Raw genomic sequence first — 20,055 nt, forward strand, 5'->3', positions numbered from 1 at the left:
TAAAAAAACACGCTTTTAAAGCACATCGAACTAAAAAGTTAAAAATAATTTTTAAAATAAGCTTAAAACAATAATGAACGAAAAATACTAGTATTATTGTGATAAAAGCGTCGGGCGCTCAATATACGAAAAATATGGCACAAAGCACCCACGCTTTTATTACAATAATACTAGTATTTTTCGTTCATTATTGTTTTAAGCTTATTTTAAAAATTATTTTTAACTTTTTAGTTCGATGTGCTTTAAAAGCGTGTTTTTTTAGTTTTTTTAAACTATATTTATTTTTTACTTTTTAGTTTCAAGTTATGATAGTAGTTATGGTTGTAACGGGTAACGAGAAATGAGGGTTCGATTCCGGAGAGGGAGTCTGAGAAACGGCTACCACATCCAAGGAAAGCAGCAGGCGCGTAAATTACCCACTCCCGGAACATGGAGGTAGTGACGAAAAATGACGATACGGGAATCATCCCTCGTAATCGGAATGAATACTTTATATCTCTTTATTAGAATAAAGAGATATAAAGATATAAGAGATAAAATCGTGTTAATATATAAATTTTAATAGTAATTAGAATATATATACAAATAATGCAACTTAAGTACGTAAACGTATCATGCACTAGGTATAACCGTATTTTGTGGGCGGGCGGGTCGGACTAACGTTATACCTGAGGTATAAACGGTGGTAGGAATATATAAATATATATACGTAAGGCGCATTAGACGCGGGCGGTATTGGTCAGTCAAAATAAAAATTTGTTTATATATATATAATATTGATGACAAGCACGCGTGTACGGGTACGATAACGAAAAATAAATTTTTATAGGAATAGTGTGCCGTCGTGTGGTGAGCGAGGCGTGGGGAGGGGTGAATGCGTTATGACAGTCTAGTCTAGACGACGGAATATGCGATAACGCGTGGCGTTTGGAGAGTTACATACATACATACATACATACATACATACATACATACATACGTACATACATACATACATACATACAGGTGAAACTAATATAAGCGTGTTAAAAATAAATGTTTATAGGAATAGTGTGCCGTCGTGTGTTGAGCGAGGCGTGAGGAGGGGTGAATGCGTTATGACAGTCTAGTCTAGACGACGGAATATGCGATAACACGTGGCGTTTGGAGAGTTACAAACATACATACATATATACATACAGGTGAAACTAATATAAGCGTGTTAAAAACACATCATAGTAAAACCAATACCTTCTAAGCTTCGCATCGGAGCTAAAAAATGCGTAATGATAAAAATTCTTTAACCAGCCCACAGTGAGATAAAACGCTACTTAGGTGACTAAAAGTACCAGTTTTAAATAGACCCAAAAATTTGATAATGTATAACATTTCAAGTCGCATTAAAAGTTTTTATGAAACTTTTATTAAATGTTTATACAGAGCTATTTGAACATACAACTACTATATAATTTTTGTTTTTTATTTTTTTGAAAGAATTGTCGTAACACAATAAGAGGGAAAGTGTAAATAAAATGTGTACGAAGATGAGGATGTGGTGCCTGCTGTCTAGGTATTCACGTGCGTGTTGTCGTACAGCAGTCACCATGCTCGGCTGACACTTTGGGTTAGCTGTGGGTGTCGAAAGGCTGTTGTTGTAGGAAGAGAATAAGGGTAACACTTAGGTATGAGGTGCAGACGAAGTGCAAGACACGAGTACTCTGAAATGTTGTGGAAGAGAGTAGATAGGTTTAAAAAGGAAAAAAAACAAAGACTTTACTTTAAGCAGTACTTAAAAGCCATTAATCTTTCTAACTTAACTAGTTTAATCCATCACTATAGAGAATAAGTGAGGGCTTAAAGCAGAACCTTGGTGCACTCCTACTCTTACCCGAAAACCTTCTGATATTCCTCCTACGCTTTTTACCCTGGTACAAGTGCCATCATTCATATCTTCTATTATATTAATGTACCTTTTCGGGACTCCTTTTCTCATTAATGCCCACTTTAAAACCTCTCTCGGTACTCTGTCATACGCTTTCTCCAAATCTATAAATACCATACACAGTTTTTTCTTCTTTTCCCTAAACTTTTCTATTAGTTGCCTCACACAAAATACTGGCTCCATTGTTGACTTGCCAAGCATAAATCCAAACTGGTTTTTAGATACCGATGTCTCATTTTTTATTTTATATCTATTACCTTTTCCCAAATTTTCATACTATGACTCATAAGCTTTATGCCTCTATAATTTCCACACTCCTGTATGTTTCCTTTACCTTTAAATATCGGCACCACAATACTATTCCTCCATTCATTTGGTATTTTCCCTTCTAATAAGATTTTATTTAACAGTTATTCTTATCTCCTATCCACAGGGAAATATTGAAAGCTATTAATAAAAACATATAGAGTAATTTATTTTTTCATAACCCACTTAGATACTTGCAGAATAAATATAATTTAAACTTCATTTTTTTTTGTTATGTTTAGTTACACATTACTCATGAATTATTAACTATGTAATATTTTTTAAGTTCATCCCTTATGTCTTGTAAGGGTGTCAACTTTATTTTTTTAAATGGGAACACATATTTTGAATTAAATAGAATGTTTGAGTTTTCAATCTAATAGTAAATGGCATTTGAATTTTTAGTATAACTTTATTTGTTTATTAGATATAAACATTTAAAGTTCAAATTTTTGAGTTAATATACATGTATAATACACAAGGATTACAAATACAGTTTTTTTATGACATCGATATTCGCAGTTATATTGTTATTATCAATGGTAGTAAGATGCATTGTTGTAAGTTTATAAATACACTAACTGACAATACAGAAAGTATATCTATTGATAGTCATAATTGATAATTAGCAAAGTTGACACCCTTACTAGGCATGAGGGATGAACTTAAAAAGTATGACATAGTTAATAAATCATGAATAATACGTAACTAAAAATAACTAAAAAAAAAAAATGTTTAAATTATTATTACTCTATAAGTAATTGAGTGAGTTATGATAAAATAATCACTCGGTATACAAGGGTGAGTCTTTTAACACTAGCCATTCAATTTCTTTTAAAATAATGATTTTTTTAACACGCTTATATTAGTTTCACCTGTATGTATGTTTGTAACTCTCCAAACGCTACGCGTTATCGCATATTCCGTCGTTTAGACTAAACTGTCATAACGCATTCACCCCACCCCACGCCTCGCTCAACCTCACGACGGCACACTATTCCTATAAAAATTTAATTTTAGTTATTGTACTTGTATTTGAGTAGTGGTAATGAAATTTCTTTAGATCAAACGTAGTATCTTTTAGTAATAACGTGGCTTTTCTGTTTTCGAAAAACGAAAAGTGTTTTTTTTTTTCTAAATGTAATCTATAACTTTGTCTACAAAATGTATTTATTTTTTTTAGCATAATATCACGTAAATTTAAGTTAAACTTCTCAGAGTAGTTGGTGTATATATATAAACGTTTATTTTAATAAAAATTATTTAAAATAAAAAAAAATAAATATTATATGAATGTTTATTTATTTATAGGTTGCTTTAATAGCTTACTTAAGCCATATTGGTAGTTATGTATCAGCTGAAATGGTTACAATTAGTGTATTGGATCACATCTTTACAAGAATTCAATCAAATGAATCAATTAGTACATTAATGTCAGCTTTTATGATTGATCTTAAACAAGTAATGAATGATAATATATCAATTTATTTTATACTTCTTTATTTGTAAAAAATATTATTTATATAGATGTCAGTAGCATTAAATGAATCAACTTGTAAGTCTTTGGTTGTACTTGATGAATTTGGCAAAGGTACATCTGACACAAATGGACTTTCAATACTATTAGCTTGTGTTGTTTATTTTGTTAAAAAACCATTATGTCTATTGCCTCATATTATTATTTCTACTCATTTCTACATGTTGCCAATAATGTTGCCTCAATTAATACAAGAAGCTGAAATTCTGAACAAGATAAAAGTATACTTTATTTCTATAGTATTTTAGTTATAATTGAGAAGTTCTCATTAAAAATTACAATAGTTTTTTTCATTAAGAATATAATTTTTGATATGACCAAAAGAATAGTGAAAAAATCAAGTCCCTATTACAATATATTAAACTAGGCTCCGCCCCAGACCCGGAGTCCTTTGAGCCTTACGCGACTTCGGCGCGTAAGCCTCTTCGGGCTGTTATCATAAGTAGGCCACTGATTACGGTAGGGGTACCCAACTACGCCGGGCACGATAAGTGTTTTTCAGAAAAAATATTACATCAGAATCAGTGTAACAAAACTATATATAAAAATGTTATTATTAAAATCGGGAATATTCAAAAAGAGAATTTAGTAAAATGTATTGGGTATAAGGTTGACGTGAGGTATTCCTTTTAGGCCTATTAAAAAATTATTTTAGGAGGGTATGTAATATTTTTTAATTTGTTAAACATGTTATAGACATTTTTTTGCTAAAAATTGAAGTAATGATGAAAAAAAGGACATTAGGTCCTTATTTATTAGAAGTTGCTTAAAAAAAAATTTATAGCGCTGGTTCAAGGGGGCCCATATCTCCAAATACACAAAAATTATTAATAATCAAATTATAATAATTGTGTCTATATTATAGAATAATTTAAAAAAAATTCAACAGGTTATTATACGTGGCACATTGTAAAAAATTTAATTTTGATAAAAATATTGGTAACTGCGATTTAACGTTGGACAGCATAGTTATCATAGATTCAAACGATAAACTCATAGACTCATACATCATAGATGAAAAAAAAAAGATTATTAATAATGTACTGTTCTGAAAATGAAAGTACAAACTTATATAATTATAACGTCTTGAAATTTACATATAACATATAATATTCTTTGATGAAATATAGTGCAAATGCAAAATAGTGTCCTAATAATAATACATATTACACCATATAATTAAGGTTCATAATAAACGTATGAGCAGAAATGAAATGCTGCGCGTATTAAAACAATGCGCGCGCGTTACCTTAAAAAAAAAAAAAAATGATTTTTTTTATCATATCTCAGGAATGTCATTGGGCGGGTCTGATGAAAATTTCAAACCTTAAGTCGTAAAACACTGGCGTTAGCGAGCGTTTTTCTCGAAAACGATCGAAATTTTAAAACGCTCGCAGGCGAGCGGCAAACATTTTCCGACCTTAGCCAATAATTTTCCCGGAGTCTGGTGACCAAGTACTTTCGTTGAAAAAAAAATTTTGAAAATCCGAGCACGCTAAGTAATTTTTCCAGAAAAGCGTTTTTTTCCTTGTTCTATTATATAATAAGATGTTATTTAAATGAAAAAGTTGTACCGAGAATAAATTCTTAAATCGCCATCTCCAACATTGATGTAACAAAAAATAATGTAATTGTTCAGGAGAACCATTTATAATTTTAATGATATAGCTTTTCTTTATTACTTTTAGTTTTATTTTATGTTTTCTGATTCAATATAAAAAACATACATATTAATGTATTGTAGGACTATAGAAAAAAAATGTGTAGTTATAATCCTTTTCATTGGCAGTAGTAATTCATGTATATTATCTTATTGTATCCTTTAAAAAATATATATTTATATTTATGCTACTAACATGTAGACACAATCTGGAAGGACTCAAAGACGGTAACTTCCAAATTTTATCACAGCCTCTTCTGCTAAAAAAAATTAAATGTATTATTTATAGAAATATTTTGAAGAGGAGTGATTAAGTTAGACCTCGTAATTATTTTTTTTTTAATTTGGTTTAAGCAAATTTTGTTTTTATAAAGTAAAAAAATTTTAAAAATAAATGTTTATAGCATAATTAAATTTATATTTCATAGTATTTTACAATGAATAGTACCATAGTAAATGATAAAATTGAGTACTCGTATAAGATAGAGGAAAACTTAGTCAACGAATATCATACAACTAGTATGGCGCATAAAGTAGCTGTTTTCAATGGGTTACCCAATGGCATAATTAACCGGGCTTCTCGAGTATGTGTAATATTTAATCAATAAACTTATTGTACATACCAAAAATTTTATAACAAAAGCATTCTAAAATATTTTCAGATACTTCAGAATAATGGAAGTAATAATATTATTCCACCTATGAGTGAAAACTCTAGATATCAATTAATATTAAAGTAACTATTAAAATTTTCAAATTTATAAAAATAACCTTTATATACATATTTTTCTAAATATATATTTTAGAAGGAAAAAATTTATTCAGGATTTACTAACAACAAATGAGAGTATTCCTGATATTTTTAACAGTATATTAGACAGTTTAGAAGATATAAGATACCCATGATAAATAAAAATTGACGTATATACTATATTATGTTGAATTTAATTTTTACTAAATTAATGAAATTTTAACATTTTTATCTTATTAAAGCTTATAATGAACTTTTGTTTCTAGAATTGTTAATTGTATAAAATGTTTACAGTAGATAAATAACGATCTAAGATAAATAATTTTATTTTTTCACTAATACATTAAAAAATGTATAGATTATTTCTATATACATATTATAATATATATATACTTAATAATAAAATTAATTTTGTCACTTAAAAATAAAATCTATTAAACAATAGTAATATTAATTAAAATTTGGAATGTATTTAAACTACAGTTCATTTTTAATAAATTTCCTAAAAAAATTAAGGTATTACTCTATTATAATTAATGTTATATGTACATAGGAGGTATCCAGTAAAGAAATGGATTTCTATTATTTTCATTTATTATAACAATTTACCTGTTTCCTTACTGAATACTCTGTATAAATTAAATTTTTTTAAATTTGAATGTAATGTAAGTTACAATAATTACAAATTTAACAATAATAATAAATATAGAAATCAATAAAACATTTAATTGTAAAATATCTATTCTTTAAAAATATATAAATAAAATGTATGTTATGCTAAAAATAAAAGTAATATAGGATATATAACAAAATTAAGCGTAAACCTTTGGTTTTGTGTAAAAATGTAAAAAAACAATGGAGCAACCTAAACTATTACGTAGATGTGACGCCTCTTCTAGCAATTAATAAATTTAAAATTTTATGTTTTTTTATGTAATCTACAGCTTTTTTGTGAGTAACCATAGTAAAATCATAACCATTACACTAAAAAAATATATTTCACAATTAAGATTCTTACTAATATTTTAATTAAAAATATCTACCTGCAATATTTTGTCATGTATTCTTAAACCAGATTTAGAAGCTGGACTACCATCATGAACTTCAGTCACATATATACCCTAAAAATAAATATATTTGTTTTTAAAATCTTATGTTTATACTTAGTCTTTTACTTACATTATCTGTATATCCTTGTGGGCTTTTCCTAAAATCTTGATCAATTCCTCCACCAATTTTAAAACCACATTTTAATAATTCGCGACCATCATCATCTATTGATGATTCTTTAGTTAATGTAATAGGTATCTAAGTATCGATATTTATTATTATTACTTGTTTATAAAAAAATTAAATAATAAATCAAAAAATACATACACTTAGGCACTCCATGGCAGTGCCTGGTTGATGAGTGAATGCCATTTTAGCGCACATCGTAATTAGTATTTTTTTCTTGTTAATAAATAAAAAAAATTGGTTTACTGTCTAAATTTTAAACAAGTATTAGTACATTTCCAAAAGTTTTTACGGGAGCGGTCGAATACAGGTCAATTAACTCATGTTGAAAATGATAAATATTATCAGTGACGTCATTAACATTATTTATCAACATTATTATGTCGGAGATACTGTCATTGCTAAAATAAACCAATACGACACATATACAAAATGTCTCCAATTTATTTATACGAATTACCTGGAATTTTTTACGTCTGGAAGTTAGCTCTCGAGACTCAACGTCTAACCATAAACTGATAAGAGAGTAACCATAACAGTGTTCATTGAGTTGCCTGTTTGTAAGAATTCAAGGGATTGAAGTATCAATAATTTTAATTTCATAATTATTATTATAATTACGATATTAGCAGGTGCACAGCATTGTTATTATCAATTGTAGTAAGACACACTGTTGTGAGTTTATAAATACACTAACTGACAATACAGAGAGTATATCTATTGATAATCATAATTGATGATAAACAATCCGTTACTGTGATAGCAATGTCATAAAAATCCAATTAGCTACCTGTATTTATAATCCCTTGTGTATTATACATGTATATTAACTCAGAAATTTGAAACTTTAAATGTTTACATCTAATAAACTAATAAAGTTATACTAAAAAATCCAAATGCCATTTGCTATTGAATTAAAAATCCAAACATTTTATTAAATTCAAAATATGTGTTACCATTTAAAAAAACAAAGTTGACACCCTTACCAGGCATAAGGGATGATCTTAAAAAGTATTACATAGTTAATAAATCAAGAATAATGTGTAACTAAAGATAGTAATAAAAAAAATTTTTTAAATTATTATTATTNTTGAAACTTTAAATGTTTATATCTAATAAACGAATAAAGTTATATTAAAAATTCAAATGACATTTGTTATTGAATTGAAAACTCAAACATTTTATTAAATTCAAAATATGTGTTACCATTTAAAAAAACAAAGTTGACACCCTTACCAGGCATAAGGGATGATCTTAAAAAGTATTACATAGTTAATAAATCAAGAATAATGTGTAACTAAAGATAGTAATAAAAAAAATTTTTTAAATTATTATTATTCTGTAAGTAATTGAGTGGGTTATGATAAAAAAATCACCCTGTATATATAAGTTCATAGATCATTATTAGAGCTCAAATTTCAATTTTTGCATTTTTTTAGGAATTATTTAGGTATGCTCTCCAAGCATAAAATTCGATTTATGTAATGAAAATTCAAAATTGAAAGTTTTATTTTGCATTTTTAATTTATAAGGGATTTTTGTTTTTTTTTTTAAACGTATCATGCATTAGGTACAGTCGTGTTTTGTGGGCGGGCGGGTCGGACTAACGTTATACCTGCGGTATAAACGGCGGTAGGAATATATAAGTAAGCCGTATGCACTCGGATGATAATGGTCAGTCAAAATAAAAATTTGTTTATATATATATAATATTGATGACACGCACGTGTGTACGGGTACGATAACCAATAATAAATTTATACAGGAATAGTATTGCCGGCGTGTGATGAGCGAGGCGTGGGATGGGGTGAATGCGTTATGACAGTCTAGTCTAGACGACGGAATATGCGATAACGCGTGGCGTTTGGAGAGTTACAAACATACATACATACATACAGGTGAAACTAATATAAGCGTGTTAAAAATGCGCTATCTAGTAAAAAATAATAATAAAAAAAAAAATTTTATTTTTGTTATCAATGACCTTTAAGAAGTCTATGATATAAATTTCATAAATTTCTGAACTATACCAGCACACACGTTAGGTGATTTCACATGGAATGACCCGATAGTACATAGTATACACTATTCCAAGACTAGTGTTAGAAATATTTGTGTTGTGCAATTTAATGAATTTCAATACATTTCTATTTTTTTTTTTTGAAGTTTTGACAACTAATTAAAATTTGGCTTAAAAAAAAAGCAATTTAAAATGCTCACTTGTCAAATTTTATGAATTACACTCCCTCTCCTTATAATAATTAGTAGGACTATCACTAGGAATTTGTTAATAATGAACATGATGTAGACTGGTTGCTGCGGAGTGTACCATATATAGTAAAGTTTACGATCAGAAAGGAAATCCATGTTAAAGCTTTTAGGGAAAGGCGTTCTTATTAGATACTCGTTATCTGATACCCCATCAGATATATTTTCATAATTTGTTTAAGTAAATAGTTTTTTATTTTTGAGTGTAATATCTTAAACTAGATACGAATTGTAGTCATTTGACGTATCGTTGAAAAAAGTAGGTCAAGTTAGGACAAAATATTCTTAGAAAAAAATAGAACAAGGCACTGGAGTCGACTGATCAAGATGGCCAGGACATTTGAGTTTAAATAGTAATTTGGGCGACTGCCAATTTTGCAATAAATATTAATCATTAATTCATCAATCTCTAGAAGAGGATACGATATCTGCATTTCACTAAAATAATATTTTACAATAATAGTAACGTGACACCAACACATATTTGTAGCGAGGTGTAATATATATAGAAGTAATAAACACTTTTACGATTTAATAACAACTATACTATATTACAACGAACTAACAAATAACAGCGAGAGACGAAGCGCGTTTAAGACAGAGTGCGTAAGTGATTGACTGGAGCGACGATCTTGCCCTTAAATAGTCAGAGGAATCTTCTAGAGGCGGCGGCGGAACTCTCTAGAACATTCGACCGCCACATATTCATTATACAATGTTTTCCTTTTTTGACTGATAAAAAGGAATTATATAAAAATATTAATCTCCAGGGTCAAAAAATAAAAATTACATATTCAATGCAAATATTTTTTATAGTGTGTTTGACAAAAGATTGTGTGACATTTTTAAAATACCAATAATAATAATAATAATAATAAAATTAAATTTTAAATAAAAGGGCATAAAAACAGTCAACTCGACCTATTGCTCCTTCACTTTATAAATTTTCAACAAGTGCAAAAAGTGGTTCGACAAATTTACGATTACACGAAGAAAATTTAAGTATATTTTTCAACCTTACTTCTAACATAATTAAGGTAAATTCATATTTCACAGAAGATTAATAAGCTTTAATTTAATTAATAAGCTGTGGTTCCTATACTACTCGAGGTATTTTTTGACATGACTCAGGGTTAGCACAAGCTTAGATAACTACTGGTACGAGTGTCGTTGTTAATAATTTATATGTGATAATTAATCACAATAATTTCTATTTCAAATTATTATTATATTAATAAATCTATAAACATCACTTTGTTTTTCTATATTTTAAATCTTCTCATAAACCCACGTACTCATATCCCGAGAAAAAATTATATTATTCAATTATTTTATAGTAACTCGATTATTCTCATGCTCATACAAGACCAACAAATAACTAATTTTATACATCATTTTAATCATGGAAACCTACCATTTACATGATATTTTTTTTTTGAGTTACAATATTATATCATTAAAAGCCCACAACATTTATATTTACAAAGATACATTATGTTTATAAACGTTGAGTTCTAACAAAACACAAAAAAAAGCATAGAGTAATATTGCTCTACGCAATAAAGTGATTTCTATCAATTACATTACATTAAAAACAGGGATTCGGAACGGAGCAAATTTTGTTCCGTCACAATATTTGTTCCGGAACGGAACTTTTCCTAAAAATCGTTCCGACTATTTGCTCCGGAACGGAACTATTAGTAAAAATCGTTCCGACCATTTGCTCCGGATCAGAATGCTAGCTACAAATTGTTTCGCAAAAATGCTTTGAAACGTTCCTATTTATTTTCACCCCTCTGATATTTATTAATCACATTTAAATTATTGTTATATTTTTTTATATTAATCTAGTATTAAATTTTTATCTTTTATATAGAGATGAGCCTCTTACGGATTCAGATCTTTGTACTTAAGAGACTTAACTGGAGAGCGTTATATTCAGCCTATTCAATTATTTTAACGTATTGCATTGCTATAACAAGATTTATTTTAGCAGTCGCTTTTCTGAATTTATAAAAACAATATTATTATTGACGAGTGATGGAACTTAAATTTTAATTTTACCGTGTCATTTTTACCATAGAGTTACTCTATAATTTTTACACGTAAATAACAATGCAAATACAATAAAAATATCTATTGATCAGAAATTTGCAGGAAGTTGTTTTTTTTGTAACATTAGAAAGTAAACTTGTCACGAATAAGAGTTGACAGCATACATTCTATTCGAGGGCATCTAGACGGATTAACCGTCCTTTTAGTAGCTGATTTTGTTAATAGACAATAAAAATAATTTAAATTTAAATAATTAATTCCCCAACAATTTCAATTATATCCAATGTTTCAACTGACCAGAACAAATTTTACTAATAGTTCCGTTCCAGAGCAAATGGCCGGAACGATTTTTAGGAAGAGTTCCGTTCCGGAGCAAACTCGGAACGGAACGAAATTTCACGTTCCGGAACAATATTTTTGTTCCGTTCCGAATCCCTGATTAAAAATTATTAATAAGAAAACCCCTAGGTAAAACTGATGCTGCAACCTACTGTACATGATAAACCCATTTGGTTACTAAAATATTATCAATGGTTACATTTCAGTTAATTTTGGGAGCCAACTTCAGGATGTGAATTTTTTTTAATAATAATTTTTTTTCCAAATATTTGTTATTTTCTGATACAAATTTTAGGATTGTGCTTTTTCATTATTTCATTATTAGATTATAAGTTACATGAGTTATCAGTTAGATCTGTTCCACTCTGTATATATTTAGTTATTGGGTAATATCAGACAATATAAAAGCTGTATGATAGTGATGATTCCATTTCAAAATCTTATTCATTTATAGTTTTAAAGTAATGACTAATAGTTTGTTATTTATCATTGTTGTGCCAAACAGGCGAAGTTGAATTTGTATTTATTATTTTTAAAAGAGCTTCATTATTGTAGATTTTTATGTATTTATTAGTAACTTAATAATTGATAGAGTTTATTTTTTATTATTATTGTTTCTTGAGTCAAAGAGGCTATTGCTGATAATTATTACAATGTTTATTTATTGAAGTTTATTTTCTTTATTTTATGTTTTAATAAAAATTGTTATAACTACATTTGAGTCATTTGATTATCATTCTTAGTAACTAAGTTTATCACTGTTACCTGCTTACTCACATACTCCAATTTTGTGTAAACGCTTCTCCCCCCTTTGGTGTGAAGTGTATGTAACCAGAAGTTTCTTAATATACAGTCTATTCCATCACCCGAGATTATAGGTACCGGGATAAGTAGCATACCATTTGTCACCCTTACCCATTCACCTAATTATGCTATAAAATGGTTTAAAAAAAAAACAAAAATCCCTTATAAATTAAAAATGCAAAATAAAACTTTCAATTTTGAATTTTCATTACATAAATCGAAATTTATGCTTGGTGAGCATACCTAAATAATTCCTAAAAAAATGCAAAAATTGAAATTTGAGCTCTAATAATGATCTATGAACTTATATATACAGGGTGATTTTTTTATCATAACCCACTCAATTACTTACAGAATAATAATAATTTAAAAAATTTTTTTTATTACTATCTTTAGTTACACATTATTCTTGAATTATTAACTATGTAATACTTTTTAAGATCATCCCTTATGCCTGGTAAGGGTGTCAACTTTGTTTTTTTAAATGGTAACACATATTTTGAATTTAATAAAATGTTTGAGTTTTCAATTCAATAACAAATGTCATTTGAATTTTTAATATAACTTTATTTGTTTATTAAATATAAACATTTAAAGTTTCAATTTTTTGAGTTAATATATTGGTATAATACACAAGGGATTACAAATACAGGTAGCTAATTGATTTTTTATGATATTGCTATCACAGTTACGGATTGTTTATTATCAATTATGACTATCAATAGATATACATTCTGTATTGTCAGTTAGTGTATTTATACAGGGTGTTCAGGAAGTCAGGAAACAGGTTTCTATTGTTCTCATTGTTACAAACAACGAGAACAATAGAAACCCGTTTCCTGACTTACTGAACACTCTGTNATACCTGTATATTAACTCAAAAAATTGAAACTTTAAATGTTTATATCTAATAAACGAATAAAGTTATATTAAAAATTCAAATGACATTTGTTATTGAATTGAAAACTCAAACATTTTATTAAATTCAAAATATGTGTTACCATTTAAAAAAACAAAGTTGACACCCTTACCAGGCATAAGGGATGATCTTAAAAAGTATTACATAGTTAATAAATCAAGAATAATGTGTAACTAAAGATAGTAATAAAAAAATTTTTTTAAATTATTATTATTCTGTACGTAATTGAGTGGGTTATGATAAAAAAATCACCCTGTATATAATATAACTTAATAAATGAATATGTATTTATATTTTTATTTAATATATATTAAGTGAAAATTCTAATTTTATTAATTATCTCTGTTTTCTTTTTAAATAAAAAAATTTCACAAAATTTTTAAATTTATATTTAATTTAAAAACAGATATTTTTTTAAAAAATTGTGCCTTTTTATAATTTGGGAGAAATTAAATATTAGAGTTCAATTTCTTATAATATGGACTATAAGAATACTTATACTCAATGTGTATAACCAGGCATTATATAAAAGGAGGCAGAATGAGCAATGGATCTCAAGCCTCGAGTATCATGAAATTCTTATTATAACAAACTAACAAAAAAAAAATTATGTAATAAGTATTAACGTAATTCTAATTAAAAGTAAAATTGTATTTTATTGTAAATAAATTACCGAAAATTGGCTAGGATTCAAACCAATAAAAGTATTAAAAAACGCATAATTTGTTCTTCAAATTAAAATTACAAACTTTTTAAAAATTACAGACAAGTGAAAAAATTAATTTTTTTTAATATATTTTTCAGTAATAATTATAACATCATATAGCAAAAGTTATTTTTTGAACAAGGATAAGGAATGTTGTGATAAACAATATAAAATGATACTTATAGTATAAAGAGTTCTTTTGTTAACCATATCAGAAAGTATCACTTGTATTATCAAAATCTATATTACTAGTGTTTAATCTTGAGCCTCGGATAGGGAGAACCCATCAGCTACATCAGTTATATCATTCTCTTCATCACGAATATATTCGAACACTCCTATATCTTCTGTTCTCTCTAATCTATCACCAATATATCTATATGAACTACCTAAAATAAATTAAAATCATAAAATTTTAAAATTATAAATTGTAAAGTATATATAATTAGTCTTCAAGTATATATGAAAAACTTAAACATCCGCTCTATACATATTATTATATATTTACAAAATATATGTTTATTTATAATTTGAATAGTAAAATGGGGTTAATGTGGCAATGTAGCAAGTGAATATTAACAGCTTAATGTACAGTGTGATATAATAAAAATATTAGCCCCATTTTTAAGAAATGACTAAAACAACTATTTATTTTTCTACTCTTATACTTTTGTCTATTAACTTTTCCTAAATCTTCATATTGGCTCATAAGCTTTATATCTTTATAATTTCCACACTCCTGTATATCTCCCTTGCCTTTAAATATCGTCACCACAATACTATTCCTTGATTCTTTTGGCATTTTCCCTTCTAATAGGATATTATTTTAAAAAAATATTCAACTACTTAATGCCAATACCACCTAATATTATGCATACTTAAACTGGCACTTCATCGAATCCTACTGCTTTATTCTATTAATTGATGCCATAGTCTCTCATACATTTTTCATACTAATTAAATACACCATTCTCTTATTCTACGAGATATTAACTAATGTTTCTCTTGGATACTTCTCATTCAATCATTTTTCAAAATACTCTTTCCACCTTTTTTTTACGTCATCATCGGTCGTTAGCATCTTCTTATTATCACGTTTTATTTTCCTTATATTACGGTGATCTTTATACTGTTTTTCTCTTACTTTTAAAAGTCTATAGTTCTTTTTTACATTCTTTTGTTCCTAGCTCACATACAACTTACCATACGTTTTAAACTTCATCTTACTAACTGCACACTTGTGGCTTCTTCACAAAAGCTCTTCTAACATAATATTAACGGCTTTTTCAGATTCTGATATTTTGAACGTCCTCATCTGACTATCCGATTTCCTTGTTTCCTGGTATTCTATTTCAACTTTCACCAACAATCTACTTTGCAATATTCTTTACACAACTAGCAAATCTATTCTATATATCATATATGTCTATCTCGACATTCCACACCGTCTTAAAAAACTCTTTTTCTTATTTACCTTTCAATTATCATTACCGGATTCTCGATTTTCTTCCTATGTTCTTTCTATTTTTATATACTCACTTCCCACTACACCACAACTCCATTACTATCAGTCTATGTTGTTTAGTTACACTCTCAACTTTACAACTTTACAATCTTGTACTCGCTTTACACTCTCTCTCCTCCACATAAAATAATTAATCTTTGGTCTATTACTCCCACTCTTATAAGTGATATAATGTTCTTCCCTCTTTCAAAAACCACAGCAAGATCATACGATACTGCGAAATTCAATATGCTTTCTCCAGCCTCATTCTTCCGATTAAACTATACCCTTCATATATTTTCTTCTCATTATCGACATGTCCAATAATATATTCACTAACCATTGTATCTTCATTACAAGATATTCCTTGCATCACCTTATCCATCTCTCTACAAAACTCTTCCTTGTCTATTTCATCATATTCTACTTGTGGTACATAGGTACATTCAATACTATTTCCTCAAAAATTTATTTTACGATTTCTTATTATTTCTTCCTGTATCTTTACAGGATTTATTTTAAAAATAAATAAATAGATTTTCACACTAGACCCTTCAATTACCTTGACAAAATTATTTTCCCCAATTATTGTCATTTTGAGATAAATTTATCATCAGACTTTTTATAAACATAGTACATATGTGCGGACATTTCCATAGTGAGGAAATATTTTTAGTTAAAATTATACTTTATTTACCTGGTGAATCTGTAGAAAACTCACGAGCAAACGGAGTTTGATAATGTGATAGTATAATTGGTGAATTAATTTCGGAATTTAACGCCATTCCTATAAAATGGTAAATTATTTTTAATAATTAAACTGTTTACATTTGTCGTAACACAGGAAAGAGTAAATGATATCAGGTAAATGTGTAACTGTGTGTACGAAGATGAATATGAGGAGGTGGTGCCTGCTGTCTAGGTATTCACGTGCGTGTTGTCGTACAGCAGTCACCGTGCTCGGCTGACACTCCGGGTTAGCTGTGGGTGTCGAAAGGCTGTTGTTATAGGAAGGGAGAATAAGAGTAACATCTAGGTATGAGGTGCAGACGAAGTGCAAGACACAAATACCAGGTGTACGCAAAAGGAGCCCAAAGTATGAGGTGCAGACGAAGTGCAAGACACAAATACTTGGGGTATAGGAGAGGACAATGAAGTACGAGGTGCAGACGAAGTGCAAGACACAAGTACTCCAAAGAGAGAACGGGGTAGCCGAGTATAAGGTGCAGACGAAGTGCAAGACACAAATACTGGGCGTACCAGATAAGGAGTATAACAAAGTACGAGGTGCAGACGAAGTGCAAGACACAAGTACTTTAGTTATTAGGAGAGGATAATGAAGTACGAGGTGCAGACGAAGTGCAAGACACAAGTACTTCAGAGAGAGAACGGGGTAGCCGAGTATAAGGTGCAGACGAAGTGCAAGACACAAATACTAGGCGTACCAGGTGAGGAAAGATAACAGAGTACGAGGTGCAGACGAAGTGCAAGACACAAGTACTCTGAAATGTCGAGGAAAAGAGTATATAGGTTAGAAAAGGAATAAACAAAGACTTTACTTTAAACAGTAAGCCGGACAGCGACAACCGAGTACTGAGACTGATGAATGACACAAGGCACTGGAGTCGACTGACCACGATGGTCAGGTCTATTGGGTTTTTATAATAATTAGAACTATTGCCGATTTGGCAATAAATATTATTTGTTAATTCACCAGTCTCAGGCAGCGGATGTGCTGTCTGTATTTTATTAAAATAATTCTCACGATTATGAAAACGTGACACCATCACACATTGTTAATATATGTTTAATAGTGATGAATTAAATTCAATTTTAACTTAAACTTTTGTTCATTTGACGACTCTGTAACAAATTTTTGTTACATAAATGTACGAAAAAAAATCTTCTTTAGATGTAAGAATCTAAAGGCATATGTTTGTAAATTGTAACGTCACAAATTCGAAGGTGGACCGTTTATGATTATTTGTTATGTCTTATTTATTTTATAGCGCGAAAGAACCTTTTCTTGACACGGCGGTGTCAACCACTCATTATTTTGCCGCTGATCACTAGATAAGGCGATAAAAGAGAAATATAATTAAAATCGAATTGTTTATCAGTATTGATCCCTTCCAAAAAGACTGGCCGTTATCGATTTGAAATTGCCGTTAGATCGGTCTTGGCTCTTCTCCATTCTTTCTTCTGTCATTGACCGTGCTAGAGTGTACACGTTTATTGTTTTTTGGTTATTTTTTTTCAATATGAAGTAGAGCCGCTAACGGCGAACGACCAGGTCTTTTCGGCGAAGCATCCAGACCATCGGATGGATCTCTTCGGAGACCGGGTATCGTTTTCTTTTATATATTATATTTATATAATGAGCTATATTTCATCAATTATCGTAAATTAACTTAATTTTGTTTATGTGTGGAGAGCACGCGTTTCCCTTTTCTTCTAGCTAACGCTAAGGAGCGAGTGTCCAGACCACTCCTGGTGTTCTTCATTAATTTCCGATTAACATTAACGAATGTGTTTCAATACCGTCCGTGATGTTTGTAATATTATTTGTTTTTTTAAATATTTTATTTTATTTTTGTTGCTTTTATTTGTAGACATGGTTTTTGATGCATTCGCATTATTGTCCATGTTTAACTTAAATTTTTTTTTTTTAATAATTTAATTAAATATCCTTATTAATTTCAACAGTAATTGTTGCGTACACAGTCATATGGTGTCTTTGTTGTGACCGCCCCATCAATATGTGATTGACCGCTGGTAAAAATAATTGAACGAGTTCCACGCGACTCGTTAAAACGAGTCATTTTTACTCATTCGCAATTAAACGCTCGCTCGAGTATCGTTGATACCAAACTGAACGGTATATTATCGTTTCGTTTTTTTTTATTTTGTGTTCTTTTGAACTACGGCAAAAGGGTGTATACACTCATAATTTTGCAAACCAGTTCTTTACATATAAAGTGATACTCAAAACACACTAACTTTTGGTTAAGATTAATCGTTGTTTTCCTGTCATTCTGTTCCTGTTATTAGCAAGACATACAATTTTGCCGCAAACCAGGTCACAGCCATCTGTGGATGTACAGGTCGCTTTTATTGTATTATTTTACATTACTATTAAATGATCTATTAATGTATAGGTATATATTTCTAGCATAGTTAAGTTTTACGAACATTAATTTTAGTGATATGTTATGTTTGTATAATATTCTTATATAGAAATATCAATATATGAATACTCTCAAAATCTTTTAATAATCTTCCATATTCTGTTGTCTACTTCTGACACTTGTAGTGTTATTCTTTAAAATTTTAGTTAAAGGAAAACTCAAACAGTAATATTTATTTTATTGCGCCAGTAACTTAATTACTCGTGTGTATTTTTATCCCTGTTCCTTAATCTAGACACGGGCTACGGTATATTTTACATATCAACCACATACAACTTTGATTGCCTTAATTGTGTTTAATAAACAACGAGGTATTATACTAATTTATACATATAACGACAGACTAACTTAGATTATACTTTTAATTAACTTAAAATTAAATTTCACCTATGGTCCGGTAATCTTATCTGATAAGTGTGACACTTCGCCTAGGTGGTGGCGACCCTTGCAACTATAGCTAGTCGTTATGCAAGTGGCAAACCATGTTGTTGTTACAGGCCGAATTAATAAAGCCCCCTTGCAAGATTTACCATAAAAATTCTCAATAAATTACCTACATCCGAGTTTAAATTTATTTATGTCTTTCAAAGAGATCTGTTAGATATACCTTATGTGATTCAATTACACGTATATAAATACGTAATAAATACATTACACATTTTTCTGCGTATTCATGTACTTTTTATAATGTTCGTGATGTCTGCATATTTTTTTATTTAATCTAATCATATTACGGCGTAAAATTTGTTTTTTGCATGAGTATAATATTTTTACAATTTAGAAAGTGTATCTAGTTAAAAACATTACCCTCAAAAATTAAAACACTTTTTTAATGATCTTTAGTTAAAATGATAATTATGT

The 20,055-nt window shown here is 28.9% G+C and overlaps 3 protein-coding genes across 12 annotated transcripts in view; 1 reads left to right on the plus strand and 2 right to left on the minus strand.

Moving 5' to 3' along the window:
- LOC126895828 (mutS protein homolog 5-like) overlaps positions 1-6,352 on the plus strand; it is a 36,006-nt gene extending 29,654 nt beyond the window's left edge. For all 6 annotated transcript variants that reach the window (XM_050668087.1, XM_050668083.1, XM_050668085.1 and 3 more), the window contains 5 exons: positions 3,539-3,688; positions 3,755-3,985; positions 5,853-6,008; positions 6,087-6,160; positions 6,231-6,352. In XM_050668087.1, coding sequence (XP_050524044.1) covers positions 3,539-3,688; positions 3,755-3,985; positions 5,853-6,008; positions 6,087-6,160; positions 6,231-6,330 — 711 coding nt within the window. In that variant the 3' untranslated portion in view covers positions 6,331-6,352. The remainder of the gene's footprint in view (positions 1-3,538; positions 3,689-3,754; positions 3,986-5,852; positions 6,009-6,086; positions 6,161-6,230) is intronic.
- Positions 6,351-7,850, minus strand: LOC126895856 (tax1-binding protein 3 homolog). The gene is made up of 4 exons (XM_050668134.1): positions 7,553-7,850; positions 7,355-7,483; positions 7,219-7,296; positions 6,351-7,159 (listed from the first exon to the last, which is right to left on the minus strand). The coding sequence occupies exons 1-4, from the start codon at positions 7,607-7,609 to the stop codon at positions 7,049-7,051; spliced, it is 375 nt and encodes a 124-aa protein (XP_050524091.1). The 5' UTR covers positions 7,610-7,850; the 3' UTR covers positions 6,351-7,048.
- Positions 7,851-14,566: 6,716 nt separating this feature from the next.
- Positions 14,567-20,055, minus strand: part of LOC126895847 (E3 ubiquitin-protein ligase MIB1-like) — a 39,683-nt gene continuing 34,194 nt past the window's right edge. For all 5 annotated transcript variants that reach the window (XM_050668123.1, XM_050668121.1, XM_050668122.1 and 2 more), the window contains 2 exons: positions 16,704-16,793; positions 14,567-14,891 (listed from right to left, as the gene is read on the minus strand). In XM_050668123.1, the coding sequence (XP_050524080.1) occupies positions 14,758-14,891; positions 16,704-16,793 (224 nt within the window). In that variant the 3' untranslated portion in view covers positions 14,567-14,757. The remainder of the gene's footprint in view (positions 14,892-16,703; positions 16,794-20,055) is intronic.

The sequence above is a fragment of the Daktulosphaira vitifoliae genome, unplaced genomic scaffold (genome assembly GCF_025091365.1).
Source record: "Daktulosphaira vitifoliae isolate Bord-2020 unplaced genomic scaffold, ASM2509136v1 Scaffold_1, whole genome shotgun sequence".
Lineage (NCBI taxonomy): Eukaryota > Metazoa > Arthropoda > Insecta > Hemiptera > Phylloxeridae > Daktulosphaira > Daktulosphaira vitifoliae.

Excerpts from the sequence above, each read along its gene's own strand:
- LOC126895856 (XM_050668134.1), bottom strand. The coding sequence starts at position 7,609 with ATGTGCGCTAAAATGGCATTCACTCATCAACCAGGCACTGCCATGGAG. Across the intron at positions 7,297-7,354 it reads CACAAGGATATACAGATAAT|GGTATATATGTGACTGAAGT; the intron begins GTAAGTAAAAGA and ends ATTTATTTTTAG. Across the intron at positions 7,160-7,218 it reads TACATGACAAAATATTGCAG|TGTAATGGTTATGATTTTAC; the intron begins GTAGATATTTTT and ends ATATTTTTTTAG.